Source organism: Phodopus roborovskii, unplaced genomic scaffold, assembly GCF_943737965.1.
Source record: "Phodopus roborovskii unplaced genomic scaffold, PHOROB, whole genome shotgun sequence".
NCBI classification, from domain to species: domain Eukaryota; kingdom Metazoa; phylum Chordata; class Mammalia; order Rodentia; family Cricetidae; genus Phodopus; species Phodopus roborovskii.
In genome coordinates, this window is record NW_026126588.1 from 842,814 (window position 1) to 861,240 (window position 18,427).

General features: G+C 49.9%; 1 protein-coding gene across 1 annotated transcript; it reads left to right on the top strand.

Annotated features, from left to right (window-relative positions):
• The first annotated feature begins 7,480 nt into the window (after positions 1-7,480).
• On the top strand, positions 7,481-9,581 carry Tspo2 (translocator protein 2). The gene is made up of 3 exons (XM_051204423.1): positions 7,481-8,274; positions 8,881-9,022; positions 9,227-9,581. The coding sequence occupies exons 1-3, from the start codon at positions 8,105-8,107 to the stop codon at positions 9,422-9,424; spliced, it is 510 nt and encodes a 169-aa protein (XP_051060380.1). The 5' UTR covers positions 7,481-8,104; the 3' UTR covers positions 9,425-9,581.
• Positions 9,582-18,427: the final 8,846 nt, after the last annotated feature.

Consider the following 18,427-nt stretch of genomic DNA (forward strand, 5'->3'; position numbering starts at 1 on the left):
AAATAAGTATTTAAAGTAATAATAATATTTGTATTTAATCCAACACATTCAAAATATTATTTTGGCAGGCAGTGGGTATGAACTCATTAGAGAGCTATTTACCACTGGACTCCATGAGTACTTTATACTTAGCGCACAGGTCAGCTGGGAGTGGCCATAGTTCACACTCATGGTTCCGTGACGACTTGTTTCTTACTGAAAGGCTGGAAGGATATATTCCCAACCTGTTCTATTGATCACCACTGAAAATCATGACAACTGGAGAATACAGGACTGAATTCTGGCAGTCTCTGCATTACTTGGATTTTTCACAGCAAGCACGAACTTTGTAATTGTGTGTGTGTGCATGCCTGTGTATGTGGGTGTGTATACATGTGGAAATCAAATGTCAGCCTTGGATATCATGCTTCAGGAGCCATCTTATTGGTTTGGTTTGTTTTTTTTTTTCTTTATTTTTATCATTTTAAATTACATATAGGTGTGTGTGTGTGTGCACGTTTGTGTGTGTGTGTGTATAGATGTGTGTGCATTGAGTACAGTGCCCACAGCAGCTAGAGGCATCAGATTCCCCTGGTGCTACAGTTAAAGGCAGTTGTGAGCTGCCTGACATGGGTGCTGAGAACCAGACTGCATCTTCTGGAAGAGCAGCAAGCACTCATAACCACTGAGCCTTCTTTTATTTGTTTGCTTGATTGGTTGGTTGGCTGGTTGGGGCTGTTTTGTTTAGCTTTGCTTTATTTCTCTCTTTGCTTTTTTGGGACTAGGACTCACGCAACAGGCTTGAATGGATGGCCAATAAGGCCCAGGGTCCACTGCATCCTCAGTGCCAAGATTATTAATGCAAGTCACCATGCTCCCATTTTTACATGGGTACCATGGGTCCAACTCAGTTCTGTGCTTGCACAGGAAGCATGCTCTCAACCAAGCCATCTCCCTGGTCCTTGGGAGGTGGGGGTTGTTGAGTGCCATAGCTTTGCACTTAGGGAGGCTAGCATGAGGTCATGTGAAAAGCAACTGTAGATGATAAAGCTCTATCCACATGTGTGTTTATTTATGCCCCTCCTTCTGCCATAAAGGTCCGAAGGTAGCTGCCAGGTGTATGTACAGTACAACGTGAACAGGAAAAGTTAAAAATGGAAGCAAAAAGAAAAGGGGGAGAGAAGAAGGTGGAATCTCCAGAGTGGCTGAAATGGGACAGGCAAAAGCACATGCTCTCTGAGGGCTTGCCCGGCTATCTGACAATCTAGAACTTTCTAGCAACCTCCGGCATACCCGCCAGCTTTCCCTGAACCTGCTTCCACCCCCCCCTTCTACTTCCTCCATGAGCCCTGATAAGTTCTAGCACCCACACAGTCTGGGGGGACAGGGCTCACCATTCCCTGTGCACTCCGGCTCCTGACTTTGGCTCCTTGCAGTCTCCATGATGCTCCAGCCCTTGACTGGCTCACAACCTCTCCACTGTCAATCTGGCCTGCAAAGCTCTTCCTTATAGACTGTGCCACCAGCTTTCTCACTAAGATGAGTGACTTTTGAGCACCCGCTGCACATCAGGCACCATGGGAGGCTCCCAAAGTTCCAAAGATGCCTTGCTCAGCCCTGGAGGAGCTGCTGGGGGAATGCGATTCCTCCACTGGACAGCTGGACTCCCTGAGCAGTGCCACTTTCCTTCGAAGGAGACCTCTGTAACCCATCCAGTTGCGCACTAACTGGAAAGGCTCCCAGTACCCCCTCCCCAGTCACCTGCAGCTAAGCTCCAACACTTCTTGCCCTCCTGAATACCTAAGAAGATATCACTTCCTTTCCAGACAGGCAGAGGCTCCTCTGCATCGTCACCATTGAGGGTCTGGGAGGGAACAGTTTCCTTGCATCCTCACTGAAGATGTGAATGATGCGTCGTTCATTTTATCTTGAAACACAACCCTGAGGCCAGAGCCTCAACCTTCTTTAGCCAGGCCATCTGCAAGGCCACAGGTGAATCAGGCCAGGCTGGAAGCCGAGTTAGGTAAAGAAGCAAGCTCCCCCTTAAGCTCCTCATTCCTCTTACTGCCTACTTAATAACAGTGCAACTATTAAAACTGTACTAGAGATGGCTTGGCTTGTGTCTTTGTTTCACAGGTGGGGAGGCTGAGATGTCTGTCTGCAGCAGGGATGCAAGTTATTAAGTAGCAAGTGAAGATGAATGAGTGATAAGTTCAGAGTACCCCCATCCCCAGCTTGCCTCCCTCCTCCTCTGCTCCTAGGTCTCTTCGGTCCCACGTCTAGAGAGAATGGTGTTGGATGGAGAAGAAGCAAACACAAAGAAAGATGGCTCTGCTCTGTGATAGCAGCACTTGGGAGGCTGGGGCAGGACGGTTGGGAGTTTGAGGACATATAATGAGACTCTGTCTGAAAGAAAGGGAGGGAGGGAGGGGAAAAGAAAGAAAGAGACTAGAGATGGCTCAGTGGTTGAGAGCACTGGCTTTCAGAAGACCTGAGTTTGATTCCCAGCATCCACACGGGGGTTCACAACCATCTGTCACTCCAGGGCCAAATGACCTGACCCCGCTTCTGGCCTCTGTGGGCGCTACATGGTCATGGTGTGCATCCAAACATGCGGGCAAAACACTGTACACAGAAAATAAAAGTGAATAAGTAAGTCAACACAAGAAAAGGAAAATGGGAGGAGGGGGAGAAAAGGTGGGTGGGAGGAGGAAAAGGAGGAGAAGGAACCAGAGGAAGCTAAAAACACGTAAAGGCGTCGCGTCTCTGGGTTCCCTGCCCACCAAGGTTCTGGTGACAGGAACGGCTGATAAAAGGGAACAAAACCAGAGGAATGACTCTGTTTCTATAACAACCACCTTCTTGGGGCCGCTAAAGACCAGAGTCCAAATCCCCTCCTGCTCATTGGGCCAGGTCCCTTGCCTAGCCACCCCACCTGGAAAGTTAGTATATAGCATTCCCACAGTGCCCTGGGCCTCAAGGTTGATCTCTCTGACCTGCAGCAGCTTGACTCTCCCCAGCTCAAGCCTGGGGCTAGCTGACCACCCTTCCATACTCCTTTAACCTTCACCCCAGACCCCCTCTGCTCCCAAGAAGGGGAAGGAGCCAACGTTTAGGGGAATCACCTACAACACTACAAATTCACCCTGTTCTCCAACTCCTGACTCCTCAGAAGCAAATTCTTCCAACTTGTCTGTCTCGAGTCCAGAGCATTCTGGGTAGCATTTCCCCAAAACCAGGATCATGAGAATACTGTCATCACCTGTCCCAAGGATAAAGATCCAGAATCCTACTGCAAAATTCTGTTCTTGTCCCGTAGATGTGAACCCTCCCCACCTCACTCACGGCTTCCTTCTGTAATCACCCGATAGAGTTCAGAGTAAGCCTGGCCTGGGCTGGGCTTGGCGTTGCAGCTGCTGAAGGAGGAAGATCACAAAGTCAAGTTGGCCTGAGCATACAGAGAGTTCAAGGCCATCCTGGGCATACAACAAGAGTCTGATTTAAAGTAAGGACTCAGCATGGGGGCTCACACCTTTAATCTCAGCACTTAGGAGACAGAGGCAGATGGATCTCTATCTCTGTGAGATTGAGGCCAGCCTGGTAGTGAGCTCCAGGACAGCCCAGGCTATGTAGTGAGACTCTACCTCAAACAAACACAAATAGAAAGTAAAACAGGACTGGGGATGTACCTCAATGATGGAATGCTTGTCTGCATGCCCCAGTCTCTGGATACAAGCCATAGTACCATAGTTCCAGGGAAACAACAAAATCCACAAGACAGAGTGAGTGAGGCCATGCTCTGTTCATGCCAGCACTTGTGAGCATAATATACATTTCCACCAAACACAGACTCACACACACACACACACACACACACACACACACACACACACACACACACACGCTCCTGTCCCCAGCCAGCACTGGCCCCTTCTTCCCTCCCTCCTGCAGAGGATCCTCACAAGGTGGCAGACTAGCTAAGGTGACCTGGCTCTTTCCTGGGCCCCTTAGCCATGCCCAACCCCTTGAGCTGCCCTGGGGTGCTCACCTTAATGTCGGCTTGTTCCCAGTGGCCGCTAGTGCGTCCAGAAGCGATGGTTCCTTCTCTAAGCAACAGAGAGGCCAGCCAGACCTGTCTCCAGGCCAGCAGACAAGTGGACTTGGGCGGGGAATCCAGGCAGGTGTGGCCTGCCACTTCCCGGCAGCGTCCTGCCTCCGGTCACGATAAGGAGGGGTGGCGGCATGTGTCTTCATCTGTCGGTAAAGTCCAGGTGAGGTCTGGGAGTCCGTACACTTCCCAGGGCAAGTCTGGAAAGGAGGGGTGAGGGGCAGCTTTGGTGCAGGTCTCACATCTAGAAGCCCCCTCCTCATAGTGCCCTCTGCTGGGGAACAGCAGCCCCTACCAAAGGCAGGAGAGGAGGGAACCTTGGCCAGGGAATCACATGACTGAGGCACTCAGGACTCACCTGGGAATCTTGTTGAAACACACCCGCTGTTTGCACTGGGTCTGTGCTGGAGACCGCAGCTCAAAGATCCTTCTGGGTGAGCCAGCGTAGCGGGTCCACGCACTGAGGGTTCTTTTCAGACCTTCCTACATGGGGAGATCTCACAGGCACCGTGTGATGGACTCACAGATCTGCTCCCAGCCCCCTCGGAGATGGTTGGGGGGCGAGCTGGAGTTAGTGCTGTCACTCTCCAGGCTCTGAGCCCCTAGAATTGAAAACCCTCCAGGGTGGAGAGGTGGCCACCCGATTGCGGCTCTCTGCCCCTTCAGCACCAGCCGTCTGTCCATGGGCTCTTACATCCGCGGCACATCTTGGCTTTTGTGCACCGTGCTGCAGTAACCATGGGAAAGCCTGGGAAAAGAAGTCTGGAGCAGGGGGCGGGAAATGCTGGCCAGTGGGTCGCTGTTTGGTAGAATAAGTTCTGGTGCTCTGTGAGACTGCTGTGCAGCAGTGTGTCCACAGGTAACAGTGGGCCAAGCATTTTGAAATAGTTAGAAAGCAGGATTTTCACTGTCCTCACAGCTTCAGTGATAAATGTTTAAGGAAATTAATATGCTAATTACTTTGATTTGACCGTTACAAAATGGATCCATGTATCAAGATATCTTGCATTAGACCCAATAAATATGTAGTTCCTATGAGTCAATCAAAAGTAAAATACAATTTTTAAATTTTTTATTTATGTGTGCTTTATGTTCATTTTTGTTTCGCGTGTGTGAGTGTGTGTGTGTGTGTGTGTGTGTGTGTGTGTCAGATTGAAGCCAGCACAGCCTGTATATGGGAGCCTTCAGAGACCAGAAGAGGGCAAGCTGGAGTTGTAGGTAGCTGTGAGCCACTTGAGTGGATCTGAGTTCCAGTCCTCTGAAAGAGCCACACATTTTATTAACCACTGAATGGTCTCTCCAACCCCTAAATACAACTTAAAAAGAAAAAAGAATAAGAAAATTTGGGCTGGGAAAATGGCTCATCAATATAATGTTTGTGTTGCGTGCTCAAGGACCTGAGTTCAATGGCCAAATCCACACAAAAGAAACTCATAACTCTAGAGCTGGGGAGATGGAGACAGATGGAGCCCAGGGCCCGATAGCCAAGGCAGCCAGCTGACTTGACAGCTCCAGGCCAGGGAGAGAACCTGCCTCAAAAAAATAAAAATAAAATCGTGGACTCCGACTGAGAGATCTGGCACTCAAGGCTGTCCTCTGGCCTCCATGTGCAGATAACATACCCCACATCCACATACACACACACATGCACTGCACACCCGTGTACACACATGTGCATATACGCACACACAAAAGAACATATAGAAATGGCTTCCTCGTCTTTCTTCTTTTAGTTAATTATTCTCTAGTCTCTCATCCCCCTCCCCCTCTGCTTCCATCCCTGGATAGGGATGGTGAGGCAAACACACCCCAGGGAGCCCCAGTGGGTGCCACCAGGGACCTGGGAAAAGCAGCCAGCCCTGCAAAGGAGGCCCAGTGCCTAAGGGTAGGCAAGAAGGCTGCTCAGAACTCTGATGGGGGTCAAACAGGGAGGCGGCTGTCTTTGTTACACAAAGCTATCTGAGTCACACAGAAGATTGGGCCAGCCTACAGGGACAGTCTCCCCTGTCCCTTTCCAGGGTGGCTGGGAGGGAGCACCAGGCCACTCCTACCCAGATGCCCCACCCACCTCCTCTGCCCCTGAAGTGCTTGGGGATTGGGAAAGACAAGCCAAACTCCAGCCAGGCAGAAACAGGCGGGCCTCGAGGATGAAGTCGGAGAGGCGACTGTGTTCATGGATGGTGAACACAAAGCTGGTGGTTACTGCACATGGAGACAGTCTGGCTCTAGAAGAGCTCTAAGGAAACCTGGGGGCCCTTGTCATCCTCAGGGACACAGAGCTGGGTCACAGGTACAGAGACCAGTAGGATTGTAGCTCCAGACTGGGCTATAACAGAAGGTCCACATTTCAATGTCTAACTCTGAACTGGTCCATCAAGAGGACCTCCTCCAAAGACTCATGCATGTATCAAGAAAGAGCCGAGGCGAGGCTCCGAAGGAGGGGAAGAGGGGCAGTAGAGTGCTTGATATAGCAGATATGGAGCCTTGGGCTCATTTAATCCCCAATAACACACACACACACACACACACACATGCGCTAGCGCGCGCATGCTCACACACACAAAGCCCTAACAAACCAGGATGTGGGTATGTGGATAGGAGCCCTCACACAAACAGCAACATACACTCCCAGCAAAGTCACCACCCTCTCATCTGGGACCAGCGGGAGCCCAGCTCCACCCCTCTCCAGTCCCTCACCCTCTTCTGCCTTGTCATCAGGCATCCCGCCTGGGAGATGTGTGTCTGAGGTAAGTGAGGCAGGCCTGGGAACAGAAGAGGGGATGAGCATGGTCAATGAGGGAGACCTCCAGCACTGGATTAAAGAGACAGGAAAAACTGAGCCGGGGAAGTAACAGTGAGAAGCAGGGAGAACCAGACAGGAAAATGCAGAGAGGCAGGAAGCTCAGCCCCATCCCAGGAGTCTCCAGAGCTCGTCTTTGACCCTTGATAGGAAAGGGCACTGAAAGCAATCAGACTTTTATTTCTGTCACATTCCACTGATCTTAAGACGGATGCTGAAACAGCACAAACAAGTCAGAAGATTGATGCTGGCCGGGGCCTAAACGTTGGCCCTTATGAAAACCGCATACAAGGAAAGCAACATGCAAATGAGTGACAGTATTCTTTTAAATATAAGAACAGGCTGTTGTGTCCCTGAGAGTCAAACCACAAGGAATCCGGACACCTGTGTTTGCAGACCAGACCTGTGGGAATGGGGAGACGCAGACCACAGCTCTGAAGTGCCAAGAGCAGGTGAGAACTAATGCTTCCTAGGAGGGGACCCACGGCGCTGCGCCGGTTGGCCGTGCCTGAGGTTGCAGACCAGCCTGGGTGGATCTCTTGTGTGTGCCGGTCTGGTCTAATGAGATAAGACTGGAGCAGATGGGCGGGGCAACTGGGGTTATAACTGGTGTAGCAATCCCTGGCTCCTACTCTCAGAACAGAACACGGTTGCCATGCAGACAAGCGTCTATTCACCTCAGGAAACGCACTGACAGGAAATCAAAGGAATGGCCCCAGCTAAGTCCAGCCTGTGAACCAACCAACAAGCCTCATAAACTTCCCCGCTCCCTCCAGGATGCCACCATCAGCCTTTGTGACACATGGTCTTTGAGACACTACAGGCTTGCTATCTGCCTGGCCAGGTGCTGCCTGTGGCGGGAGACAAAGATCAAGCCTGGTCCTGACTTCCGGACCATGGAGAGAAGGAAGCCTTTGACTCAGAAGCCATTGCCCATGTGATGCGGAGCCGTGCTCCCCAGCGGCTGCATGCCTGGTGAATGTGGACAACATAGGGCCATGGATGCCAGAAAATGGCAGGGTAGCCGTGGCTGGCGATGGTTCAGAGGTCACAACTAAAAATGGCAGGGTAGCAGTGGCTGAACATGATTCAGAGGTCACAACTGGAGCTGGGCTCGAGGCAGGGGGACCCCAAGGTTTGAAGGCCCAGGAGAAGGACTAAGGAAGACTCATCCCAGCTTGCTCTCTGCCTCCCCAGATTGTGCCTCTCTGCGGTGAATGCAGCCTCAAGGGTCTGTCTTTGTGGGTGTGCCCCTCCTGGGACCCATCCTGATTTGCATGTTCACTCATAATCAGACATCCGGTTGGTGTGAGGAAGAGGGGAAGCTGTGGTGCCCACCCCGAAAGGTCATTTTGATTGTATGGGCGACCATCTACTCTGTCATTGGGTGAGTGTGTGGCCTTCGTATCTGCCAGGTGAAAAAGAATCCCCCCGTGTATGAGCTTGGGCTGTACACTGGGCTCCAAATGGATTATACCCCATTGTTTCCCTTCCAGTAGGTGTCCCCACAAGCAGAAATGCCCAACGCACCTAAGATCCTCTGCCCCACTCTCTCTAACCCTCCCAGCCTTCTCCCCAAGACACCCAACTCCTCCCACCCAACCTCTCCCTCCAGCTCTCCCTTGACTCTCAAGGTTTATTTTATTTTACATGGGTGATTGTGTCTGTGTCTGTCTGTCTGTCTGCCTGTCTGTTTGTGTGAATGTATGCTGCACGGGAATATCTATGGAGCCCAGAAGAAGGCACTGGGTCTTCTGGAGCTGCAGATACAGGAAATTATGAACCACCCGGCAAGGGTGCTGGGAACCAAACTTGCGTCCTCTGGAAGGGCAGGAAGTGCTCTTAACGGCTGATCCATCTCTCTAGCCCCTCCCTTGGCCCTCAAAGGATGCTTGCACCCACCTGACCACATGCCAGGCTCAGGGTACTCCTTGACAGCCAAGCGGCCTTATGCCAGAGGGCCTGGACCCTACAGAACACCCTCCTTCTGCAGCTACTCCTCCTACCTGGTGTGGAAGGACCTGGGAGGGGGCTTCCGGTGGCCCCTAGTACTGCCCCTTGGCCTCTACACTTTCCAGCTCACCCTCAGTTGGACCTTCTTGATGCTCTTCCTGACAGCCAACAACCCTGGGCTGGTAAGTCACATGGTACTCCATGATGGGAGAAGGGGAACATGAGACTACGGGACCCCACGTCAGACAGTGGGTGTCAGGGACCAGCAAGGGACATGCGCACAAGTCCTACAGTGTGCACAGGGCCCCCGGGGGGGAATTTCTTGGGTGAGGGTCTTATAGAAAGGCAGAGGGTTCTGACTCTAGACTCCCAACACTTCTGCCCAGGCCCTCCTGGACCTGTTGCTGCTCTATGGGCTGGTGGCAAGCATGGTGCTTATCTGGCAGCCGATCAACAAGCTGGCTGCTCTGCTCCTGCTGCCTTACCTGGCCTGGCTCACCGTGACTGGTGCCATCACCTACCGCCTGTGGAGGGACAGCCTATGTCCCGCATACCAGCCTTTGCCATCCGAGAAGAGCAACTGAGGGGCCAGGGTGTAGGAAAGGAGGGAGGACGGCAAGTGGGAGGATTCGGTGTGGAGTGGGGCGGGGGACATTTGATGTGGTCACTCTCCTGGATCTGACTTCGGAGAAATAGAAAAGAGGGCTTGCTTTCTGACACATAATAAAATCCTGCTGTTGACTCTGAGGGTGTGACGTACAGCATTTGGGGTTGCAGGGTGGGAGCCCCTCCTGTAGGGGTGATGGGTGGATGTGGGAACACATCCTGGGAAGGGCAGCCACCATCTTCCCTCTCACATGCCGCCTCAAGCCCAGCACAGGGTTTAGCATTTAGCACTTACTTCAAAAGCAGAATCTTGGGCTAGCAAGACTGCTTAGCAGGTAAAACCCTTGCCACAAAACAGACAGAAACCTGATTTCTGTCACCAGGAACCAGACAGTGAAGGGAAAACAATAACTCTCAAAAGTTGTCTTTTGACCGGCACTTGAGCACTGTAACACACCCACACATACACACGTGGGAATGCACGCACACGCACACACACCATACACACCACATACACACACACATATCACACACTCATTACACACAACACATACCCCAGACCACACACACATTGCACACACACCACACACACACATACACACACACACACCACATACATACCACACCACATACATCACACACTACCCACACATTACACACACACCACACACACACACTACCCACGCATTACACACACACCAAATAGATGAACAAATAAATAAAAACAAAGTCTTGCCCAGAGTGCTGGTGTACTTCTGTAACCCCAGGAGCATTCAGGAAATGAATTCAAAGTCATCCTTGGCTACACAGAAAATTGAAAAAATGAAGTCTTGAAACAGTACCTAAGAGGAAAACGAGTGACAAGCACCACTGAGGGGCAGCATGGTGACATGGAAGGTGAGTGCTCCAGACCACCTGACACTGAGTTGGGTCCTGAGCCCCACACGGCAGAAGGAGAGAACCAAACGCCACAGGTTGTCCCCTGACTTCCACACAGGTGCGCTCTCTCCCTCTGTCTCCCTCTCCCTCTCCCTCTCTCCTTCCCCCTCTCTTCTCCCTCCTCTCTCTCTCTCTACACACACACACACACACACACACACACACACACACACACACACGCATGCATGTAAAAAGGATACATACAGTACAGTACATAATATACTTTTACAGAACGTGTAGATAGTTAATCAACTGTACCACTTATTATATATGTCATGCTAAGACCTATGAGATGATCTCTAATAAGCTAACAGCCATTTTTTTTGTTTTGTTTTGTTTTCATAGACTCTCGTTTTTAATCAGTAATGTCTGTTCACTGCTATTATAGGGAGGAATTTGAAGCAGCGTGAGCCCCAGGGTGCTGAGAGGTGAAGCCAGCAGGAACTTCTTGATCAACCTTTGCCCCTCCTTTCTAGACCACCTCAGTGGCTTTTCCATTTTTAATCCTCCCTCCTTTTATTTTTTTTTTTTTTTTCTGCCTCTGTTCGGAAGCCCTCATGGTAGGCGGCAGTAGCGGGGGCGATGTCTTTGACCCCTGTACAGGACGAGCTAGAGGGTCCCGAAATCTTGCAACAAGGGGTCTCCATGAGGTATGAATGGAAGTGGGATGGGGTCCCTGGGGAGTTGTTTATGCATGTGTGTTTTTTGCATGTGCGTGGGAGTACATGTAGAGGATGCCTGTGGAGGCCTGAGCCCATGTGTTCTCACATTATTCACTGAGGCAGTGTCTCTCAGTCACATCCCAGCTTGCCCCAAGAATCGCGTCTCTGCCTTGTAAGACTGGCATTACAGTGGGCTCCTAAGTTCACCTGTGTTTGCCTTTCTGGAAGTCCTCCCAGTTGAGCAGAAAGCATTTAATACTGAGCTACCTTCTTCGCCCCTGTTTGTGGCTTTTTGAGACACGGTCTTACCATGTAGCCTTGGCTAGCCTGGAATTCATGTTCCTGCTGCTTCCTCCTCCAGAATGCTAGGATTATTGCATCAAACACCGTGCCAGCTCAAGAGCTTCTAATGCTAACCAGACACTCCAGAGATGAGGTCTGGGTATCGGTGTCTGTGGGTTACCCACTCCAGGACTTCCCTAGGCCAGTGCTGAAGACCCTAGGTGTGAGCAGCAGGCCACTTTGGAGCACTCAGGAGCCCCAGTTACAAGCCTGACTTTGTAACTTTGAGGGTGGGCTCCTGCCATCCTCACCCTGATCTGGTCTTCAGCATTTCCGCCACTGAAGGTCAAGGGCTCTGGACTTGGATCAGCTCTCAGAGCCTAACTCCTGCACTCAGGGGTTCTGTGAGCTTGAGACCTGTGAGGAAGGAGGCAAACATCTGCCATGCAGGTGGCAGCTGGCATTAGAGAAGAGAGCTGGCTCACTCTCCCCTCCTCTGCCCAGCACAGCCGGGTCACCTGTACAGCTGCAGAGCAAACGTGAGGTCCACCCACCTTTGTCTCTGGAGAGCAGGGAACCGCAGGGGACAGAGTAGATACTCAAATCCCTTTGATGGGTTGAATGAACCAGTAAATGGACACATTGTCACACTTTGAAAGAGGAAATCAAAATGTCACTGTCCCTCCCCAACCCCACCTTTGCCTTTGGATGGAATGAAAAAGAGAAAGGTTTACATAGTTCCAGAAACTTTTCTGATGCTAATCTGCAGCCAGATGATGAACCACTGTTGTAAGTAGGGCCTTGCCTCCCACAGTGTGGCTGGTGACCTAATGCCCAGGTTCTGGCCCCAAGAGCCAGACCACCCCATGGAGTGCCGGCAGGCAGACTCTCATGGTTCAGCTGTGAAATGTGCCCCTGGCTCACATATGGAAGTTGCTGATGCAAAAGCACAGCCCCCAGAGCTGAGGAGAGGGCTCGTTTGGTAAAGTGCTTGCTGTGAAACATGAGAACCTGAGTTCTAATCCCTGGCGCCCACAGAAAAGCCAGCCGTGTAACCTCTGTAACCACGATGCTGGGATGCAGAGGCAGGAGCATGGCTGAGCCTTGCTCAGCCACCCGAGCTATGATTCAGTGAAAGATCCTAGATAATGATAATAATAATAATAATAATAATAATAACAACAACAATAACAATGCAGAAGCTGGATGTGGTGGTGCACGCCTCTGATGCCAGCACTCAGAGGCAAAAGCAGGCAGATCTCTGTGAGTTCAAGGCCAGCCTGTTCTACATAGTGAAAGCCCATCTCGAAACAATAAAAAAAATAACTAATTAAAATAATCAGGTTTGACTGGAGAGTTGGCTCAGCAATTAAGAGCACTGGCTGCTCTTACAGACGATGTGGGTTCAGTTCCCAGCACCCATGTGACAGCTCACATCTGTAACTCCAATTCCAAAAGATCTGTCACCCTCTTCTGACCACCCAAGGGACCAGGCACAAAAGCATTGCCCAAAACACTCACACACATAAAGCAAAATAAATAAACCTTTTTTTTTTTTTTTTTTTTTTTTTTTTTAAGTAAGGTAGGAAAGTAGTTGAGGAAAACACAAAGATCACCTCCTGGCCTCCACACACATATGAACACATGGCCCTCATACATGTATGATGGGAGATGTCATTCTATAAATATGTTTCTCGTATTGGTTAATGAATAAAGCACTGTTGGCAAATAGAAAGGCAAGATAGGCAGGACTAGGAGACAAGGAGGATTCTGGGAGATGTAGTAGGAGAGTCAACATGTCCAGACCCTCTCTCTGGTAAGACTTAAATTGATAGAAATGGGTTAATATTTAAAACAAAGCTAGCCAATAAGAAACACTAGTAACAGGCCAACAGCTTTATATCTAATATGCATCTCTGTGTGTTATTTGGGGCTGGTGTGGCTGTGGGACCAGGCTGGCAGGAAAATTGCCCTAACACATGTACAAACAACAAACCCCACAGGTCTTAACTCAAGTGGAATAAGAGTGTATCCTGGAATCAAATATGATGATCTTGACCCAGGAACACAGATTCTGGGTCCACAGATTCCACAATCCACAGTGGGGAACGGCTTCCTGAACTTTTTTACAGCAACAGAACAAGAAAGTTACAGTTGCTTGCAAACACATTGGTGAGCCCAGCTGGCAGGTGGCCAATGCATGGGCATCTCTGCTGTAGGTCCCAGATGCTGTCTGATGACATCCTCAGCTTCGGGCTTGGGGACAGCTATTAGTCCTTGAAGATATTGCAAAAGGATTTACCTCTGAACCACAGGAGGCCAGGTCAGATGCAGGGGTGCACGGTGAAGGGCAGTTACAATGGCTAGCTGGGGATAGCTCGGCTTCACGTGCACCATCCCAGCTTAACCCAGGCAGGAAGCCCTAATCAGCCAGTCTTCAGCACAGGGGTGGCTTTTTTCAGGAAAGGTGGGTTCACGGAATCTTGGTCCCCATTGAGTCAGAGGTCAGAGGTGATGAGAGCATGGAGTTCAACTTCAGCAGTGGATTAATCTGTCGATGGAGTTGCATCTGTGTGGACGGTGGGAGTGGGGGACAGTTAGTCAGAAGGAGTGGGTCACTGCAAGCCTCTCTCTCTCTCTCTCTCCCCATCACTTTCTGTAATGGGGTGAGCAGCCTTTACCACCATGCACCGCTGCCATGATGCTCAGCCTCACCATGGCCTGTAGTAACGGAGCCAGCCACACGCTGAAGCCTCAAAAGCAGTGAACCAAAAGAAGCCTGCTCCCCTTTGAAGTTGACTTCCCAGGTGTTTCCTCAGGTGATGGAAGCTAATTAATACACAGAATCCATCTCTATCATTCATTAACTTGGCCAGCATGACTTCCCAGCAGCCGGCCTTCACACTTCCCATCTGCAAAACTGGGACCTCCCAGCTTTGTGGAGACCAGTGAATGGAATGATGGGAGAAAGGGTGATTGGCACAGAGGGAAGACTCAATCGACATCAGCAGTTCTAGTACTGAACTCAGGAAGCCGTCGTTGTTTAATAATCAGCCAGAGTCCTGAGGTCCAGAGCCAGGTTCCTCCGAGGCAACAGCTGTACTTTCTAAATGTCCTAACAGCCAGGAGTCATCTCAGATCGGTAAGCTAGCCTGACTGTTGCCACAGGGCCAAAATGACTGGTTTTTGGCATCCTAATTTGTGTGGATTTGTCTGTATGTCAAGACAGCTATTAAAACCTGGGCTGGGGCTAGCTCAGTAAGACCTGCCTAGCATGAGTGAGGCCTGGAAAATCCCATCCACAGCCCTGAAAAGCTAACAACTTTGTTTTGCTTATTGCTCTACTTATACACGTAACTTATTAAAGAGTTATTTATTTGAATTTAGGCATATGTGTATGTTCATGTGTACCACTTGCATGCAGAGCACTGGATTCCCTGGAAGTGAGGTTACCAGTGGTTGTGAGACACCTAATGTGGGTGCAGGAACAGAACTTGGGTCCTCTGCAAGAGAAGTATGCATTTGCAACGGCTGAGGCATGTGTCCAGTCCCACATCTAACTTTTCAAGCCATTTTAAATCAGGCTCAGGTAAAGAGGGTGGCTGCCAAGCTGGATGATCTGGCTTGATCCCCAGGTCCACATAGGAGGAGAGAACTGACTCCCACAGCTTGTCCTCTGACCCCCAATGTACACTGTAACAATGTCCCCCGACACACACACACACACACACACACACACACACACACACACACACACACAATTAAAATGTAAAAGAAAAAAACGATTGTTTTTCGGTTTGGGTTTTGGCTTCTTTTTATTTATTCTTCTCTCATCTAAAACATCAGGACCACAGCCTCCCATCCCAGGCCTTCCCTCCCTCCCCCCGCCCCAGATCCACTGCTCGTTATTTCCCTAGGAAAGAGCAGGCTTCCCAGTAATGGAAACCAGACCTAAATCTTAGCTAGAAACACTGATTGACAGAGGATAGCTCTGGGAAAAACAGTACATTTTTCATTGTTAACAAATATTTTTGTTCCATTGCTTTATGGATATGGGATACTTGCAGAGATCAGAGAGTAACCTGATAGAGCTGCTACCCTTCATGTGGGTTTTGGATGCAGAAGTCCGGTCATCAGATTTGGCGGTAAGCAACTTTACCCACCAAGCCATCTCACCAGACCAGGACAACGGCTCTGATTAGCCTGGCTCCGTTGTCTCAGAGTAACCCTGGGCACACAAATACCTGGGTAGCATTTGCCCTTGCTGCTGCCATCATCGTCTCACACAGACATTACAGTATTTGCTGGTTTAGATATCACAGACATTACAGTATTTGCTGGTTTAGATATCGTGCTGACCCGCCCCCCAAGATGCACCACACTATGATCTAACTCGGGACAAGAAGACGTAAGCCTGGGGCCTTGATGCTCTAGCTTTAGACACCTAGCCTGCCATGGAAGCTCAATTTGGGTTAGCATCCTTGGAGGACCCTTTCTTACTGGTTTCCATGGACACCTGCATGCAAGTGGTACACATGAACACACACACATATGTGTAAATTCAAATAAACACCTCTTTAACCCACCAGAACACCTGGTCCTGGGCCCTGGGTCCTGGTGCCCTTCCTAATCTATAGAAAAACAACATAAAATATAAAAACCGGGCTGGAGAGATGGTTCAGCAGATAAAAGCACTTGATGTTCTTACAGAGAGGACTGGAGTCCAGTTTCCAGTACCGACATGGAGTGGCTCACAACCACCCGTAACTCCAGCTCCGGGCTATCTGATACACTCTGCTGGCTCCCACATGCATATGGCACACATATTCACAGACAGACAGACACATAAATACAAACCTTCAAGAATACATGGATAGGAAAATGGATGGTATACAGTTTGAGCCAGTCTCGGTCTGTACCTACCTTCTCTACAGCTGCGTGACAACTGACAGAAAATGTTTTCAGTTAGCTTCCTCATTGCTGTGGCCAAAACCCCTGAGAGAACAACTTGAAGAGGGAGGTGCACTTTCACTAAGCACTTCCGGTCCACTCCATTAGTGTTTGTCCCATATGCTTGGGCAGACTATCATAGAGGTGGGAGCATGGGACAGAAGAATCTCTTCCCTTCATGGTGGACCAGAGGCAGAGGAGGATCTAGAACCAGGTATAACCTCAAAGGCACACCTTCAGTCACCTCCAATTAGGACCTGCTTCCTGTAGTTTCCAGACTCTCCCAAAACAGCACCACCTGCTGGAGATCAAGAGTTCAACAGGGAGACTATAGGTAGTATTCTATATTCAAACTATTCTATATTCAAACCATAACAGAAAGGTAAGAAAAACAGTGTGTGTAGTGTGTGTGTGTGTGTGTGTGTGTGTGTGTGTGTGTGTGTCTATGTGTCTGTCTATCTGTCTGTGTGTCTGTCTGTCTGTGTGTGTGTCTGTGTGTGTATGTCTCTCTGTATCTGTGTGTCTGTGTGTGTATGTCTGTGTGTGTCTGTGTGTGTGTCTGTCTGTCTGTCTGTGTGTGTGTCTGTGTGTGTATGTCTGTGTGTCTGTGTGTGTGTGTGTGTGTGTGTGTGTGTGTGTGTGTGTGTGTGTGTGTTGAGACAAGATCTCATGTATCCTAGGGTAGCCCTGCTCTCTCTATGTAGTCCAGGATAAGGATGAGCTTGAACTCCTGACTCTCTGGCCTCCACTTCCCCAGTGCTGGGGTTGCAGCTCATGGACACCAGGCCAGGATTAAGCAGAGTGGGGATGGAGCCCGGGCTTCATGCGTGTTAGGCGAGGACCCCACCAGCTAAGCTGTGTCTCCAGACCCTGTCTTCACCATTAAAAAGACCGTTCATACAATCTATCACTTAGTCATCAACATTTCCTCTCTCTCTTTCTTGTTGCTGGCACTGGCCAATTCTCACCCTTGACTCACATGCAGAGCTGAGCCTAGGGAGTCTGTTGGTGACTTCTGTGGGGCCAGCACTATGGTTTGGGAGGCCTCAGACCAGCAGTGATCGGCGGTGTTGCCTGAATGGAGCTTTTGTTCAAGGTCACAACATGTGTGTAGAGTGTTCTCTTCTTCCACTATAGAGTTAAGGGATCATGGCAATCAAACTCATGACACCAAGCTTGGTGGCAATAGCCTTTACCCACTGAGCTGTCCTGGCAGCCCCTGTTTTTTTGTTTGTTTGTTTGTTGTTACTGATTTGTTCTATTTTGTTTTTCTTTGAAGCCCAGGCCTTCCTGTGAGCTAGGCAAGTGCTCTGCAAAGTGAGCTATATCTTTGGCAGTAGAGGCCAGGTCCTCGGGTCCCCACCAAGGGGCAAAGGTCTCTTCTCTCACATACGTCCTACAGGGGTCAACAATTGAAAAATAATAATAACTTTCTTAAATTTTGTTTTTAAATTACGTGTGTGAGGGATATGTGCGTGTTCCCTTGGAGGTCAGAGCATCTGCTTCCCTTGGAACTGGAGTTACAGACCCTGGTGGGGACGCTAGCAACTGAACAGGGTTCCTCTGCAATAGTATGTGTTCTTAACAGAGACACCTCTCCAGCCAGGATAACTTGCATGGTTTTTTTAAGAACCCTAAATTTAAAAGCATTCTGTTATACCCCCACACACTCAAGTCACCTCTTGTAGCACAAAATCAGGAAGGTACCATCTGGTTAGGCTGCCTCAGAGGTGTCTGGTCAGGGCTCCAGTCACTGTCTAGGCTTAGACTGCTGGGTCCTCTACCCCATGTAGGAATCATGGCTCAGAGGAGGTACCAGAAAAGTCCTCAGCCCTTTCTACCTGCATCCACTCTAAAACCTTTCTCCTGGTAAGGGCCAAATTATCTTCCAAACTGCTGGTGGTTGAGCTCATAGCTTATTCCAGGGAGTCACTGGTTGGCCTTACAAGCACCCTTCAGAGAAGGACACTATTAGTCACTCTAATGGACACTTCTTATCAGATCACTCTCGTCAAAGACTCCAGCTGGACTCCAGGTAGCTTGGATGGTGCCAGGAGTGGCCACCGGAATGGAAGGCCATGGTGACCAGGATCAGTCCTACGCCGTTCCTGTCTGCCCAGGGCAGTGTGCCCCTCAAGGTAAGGCAAC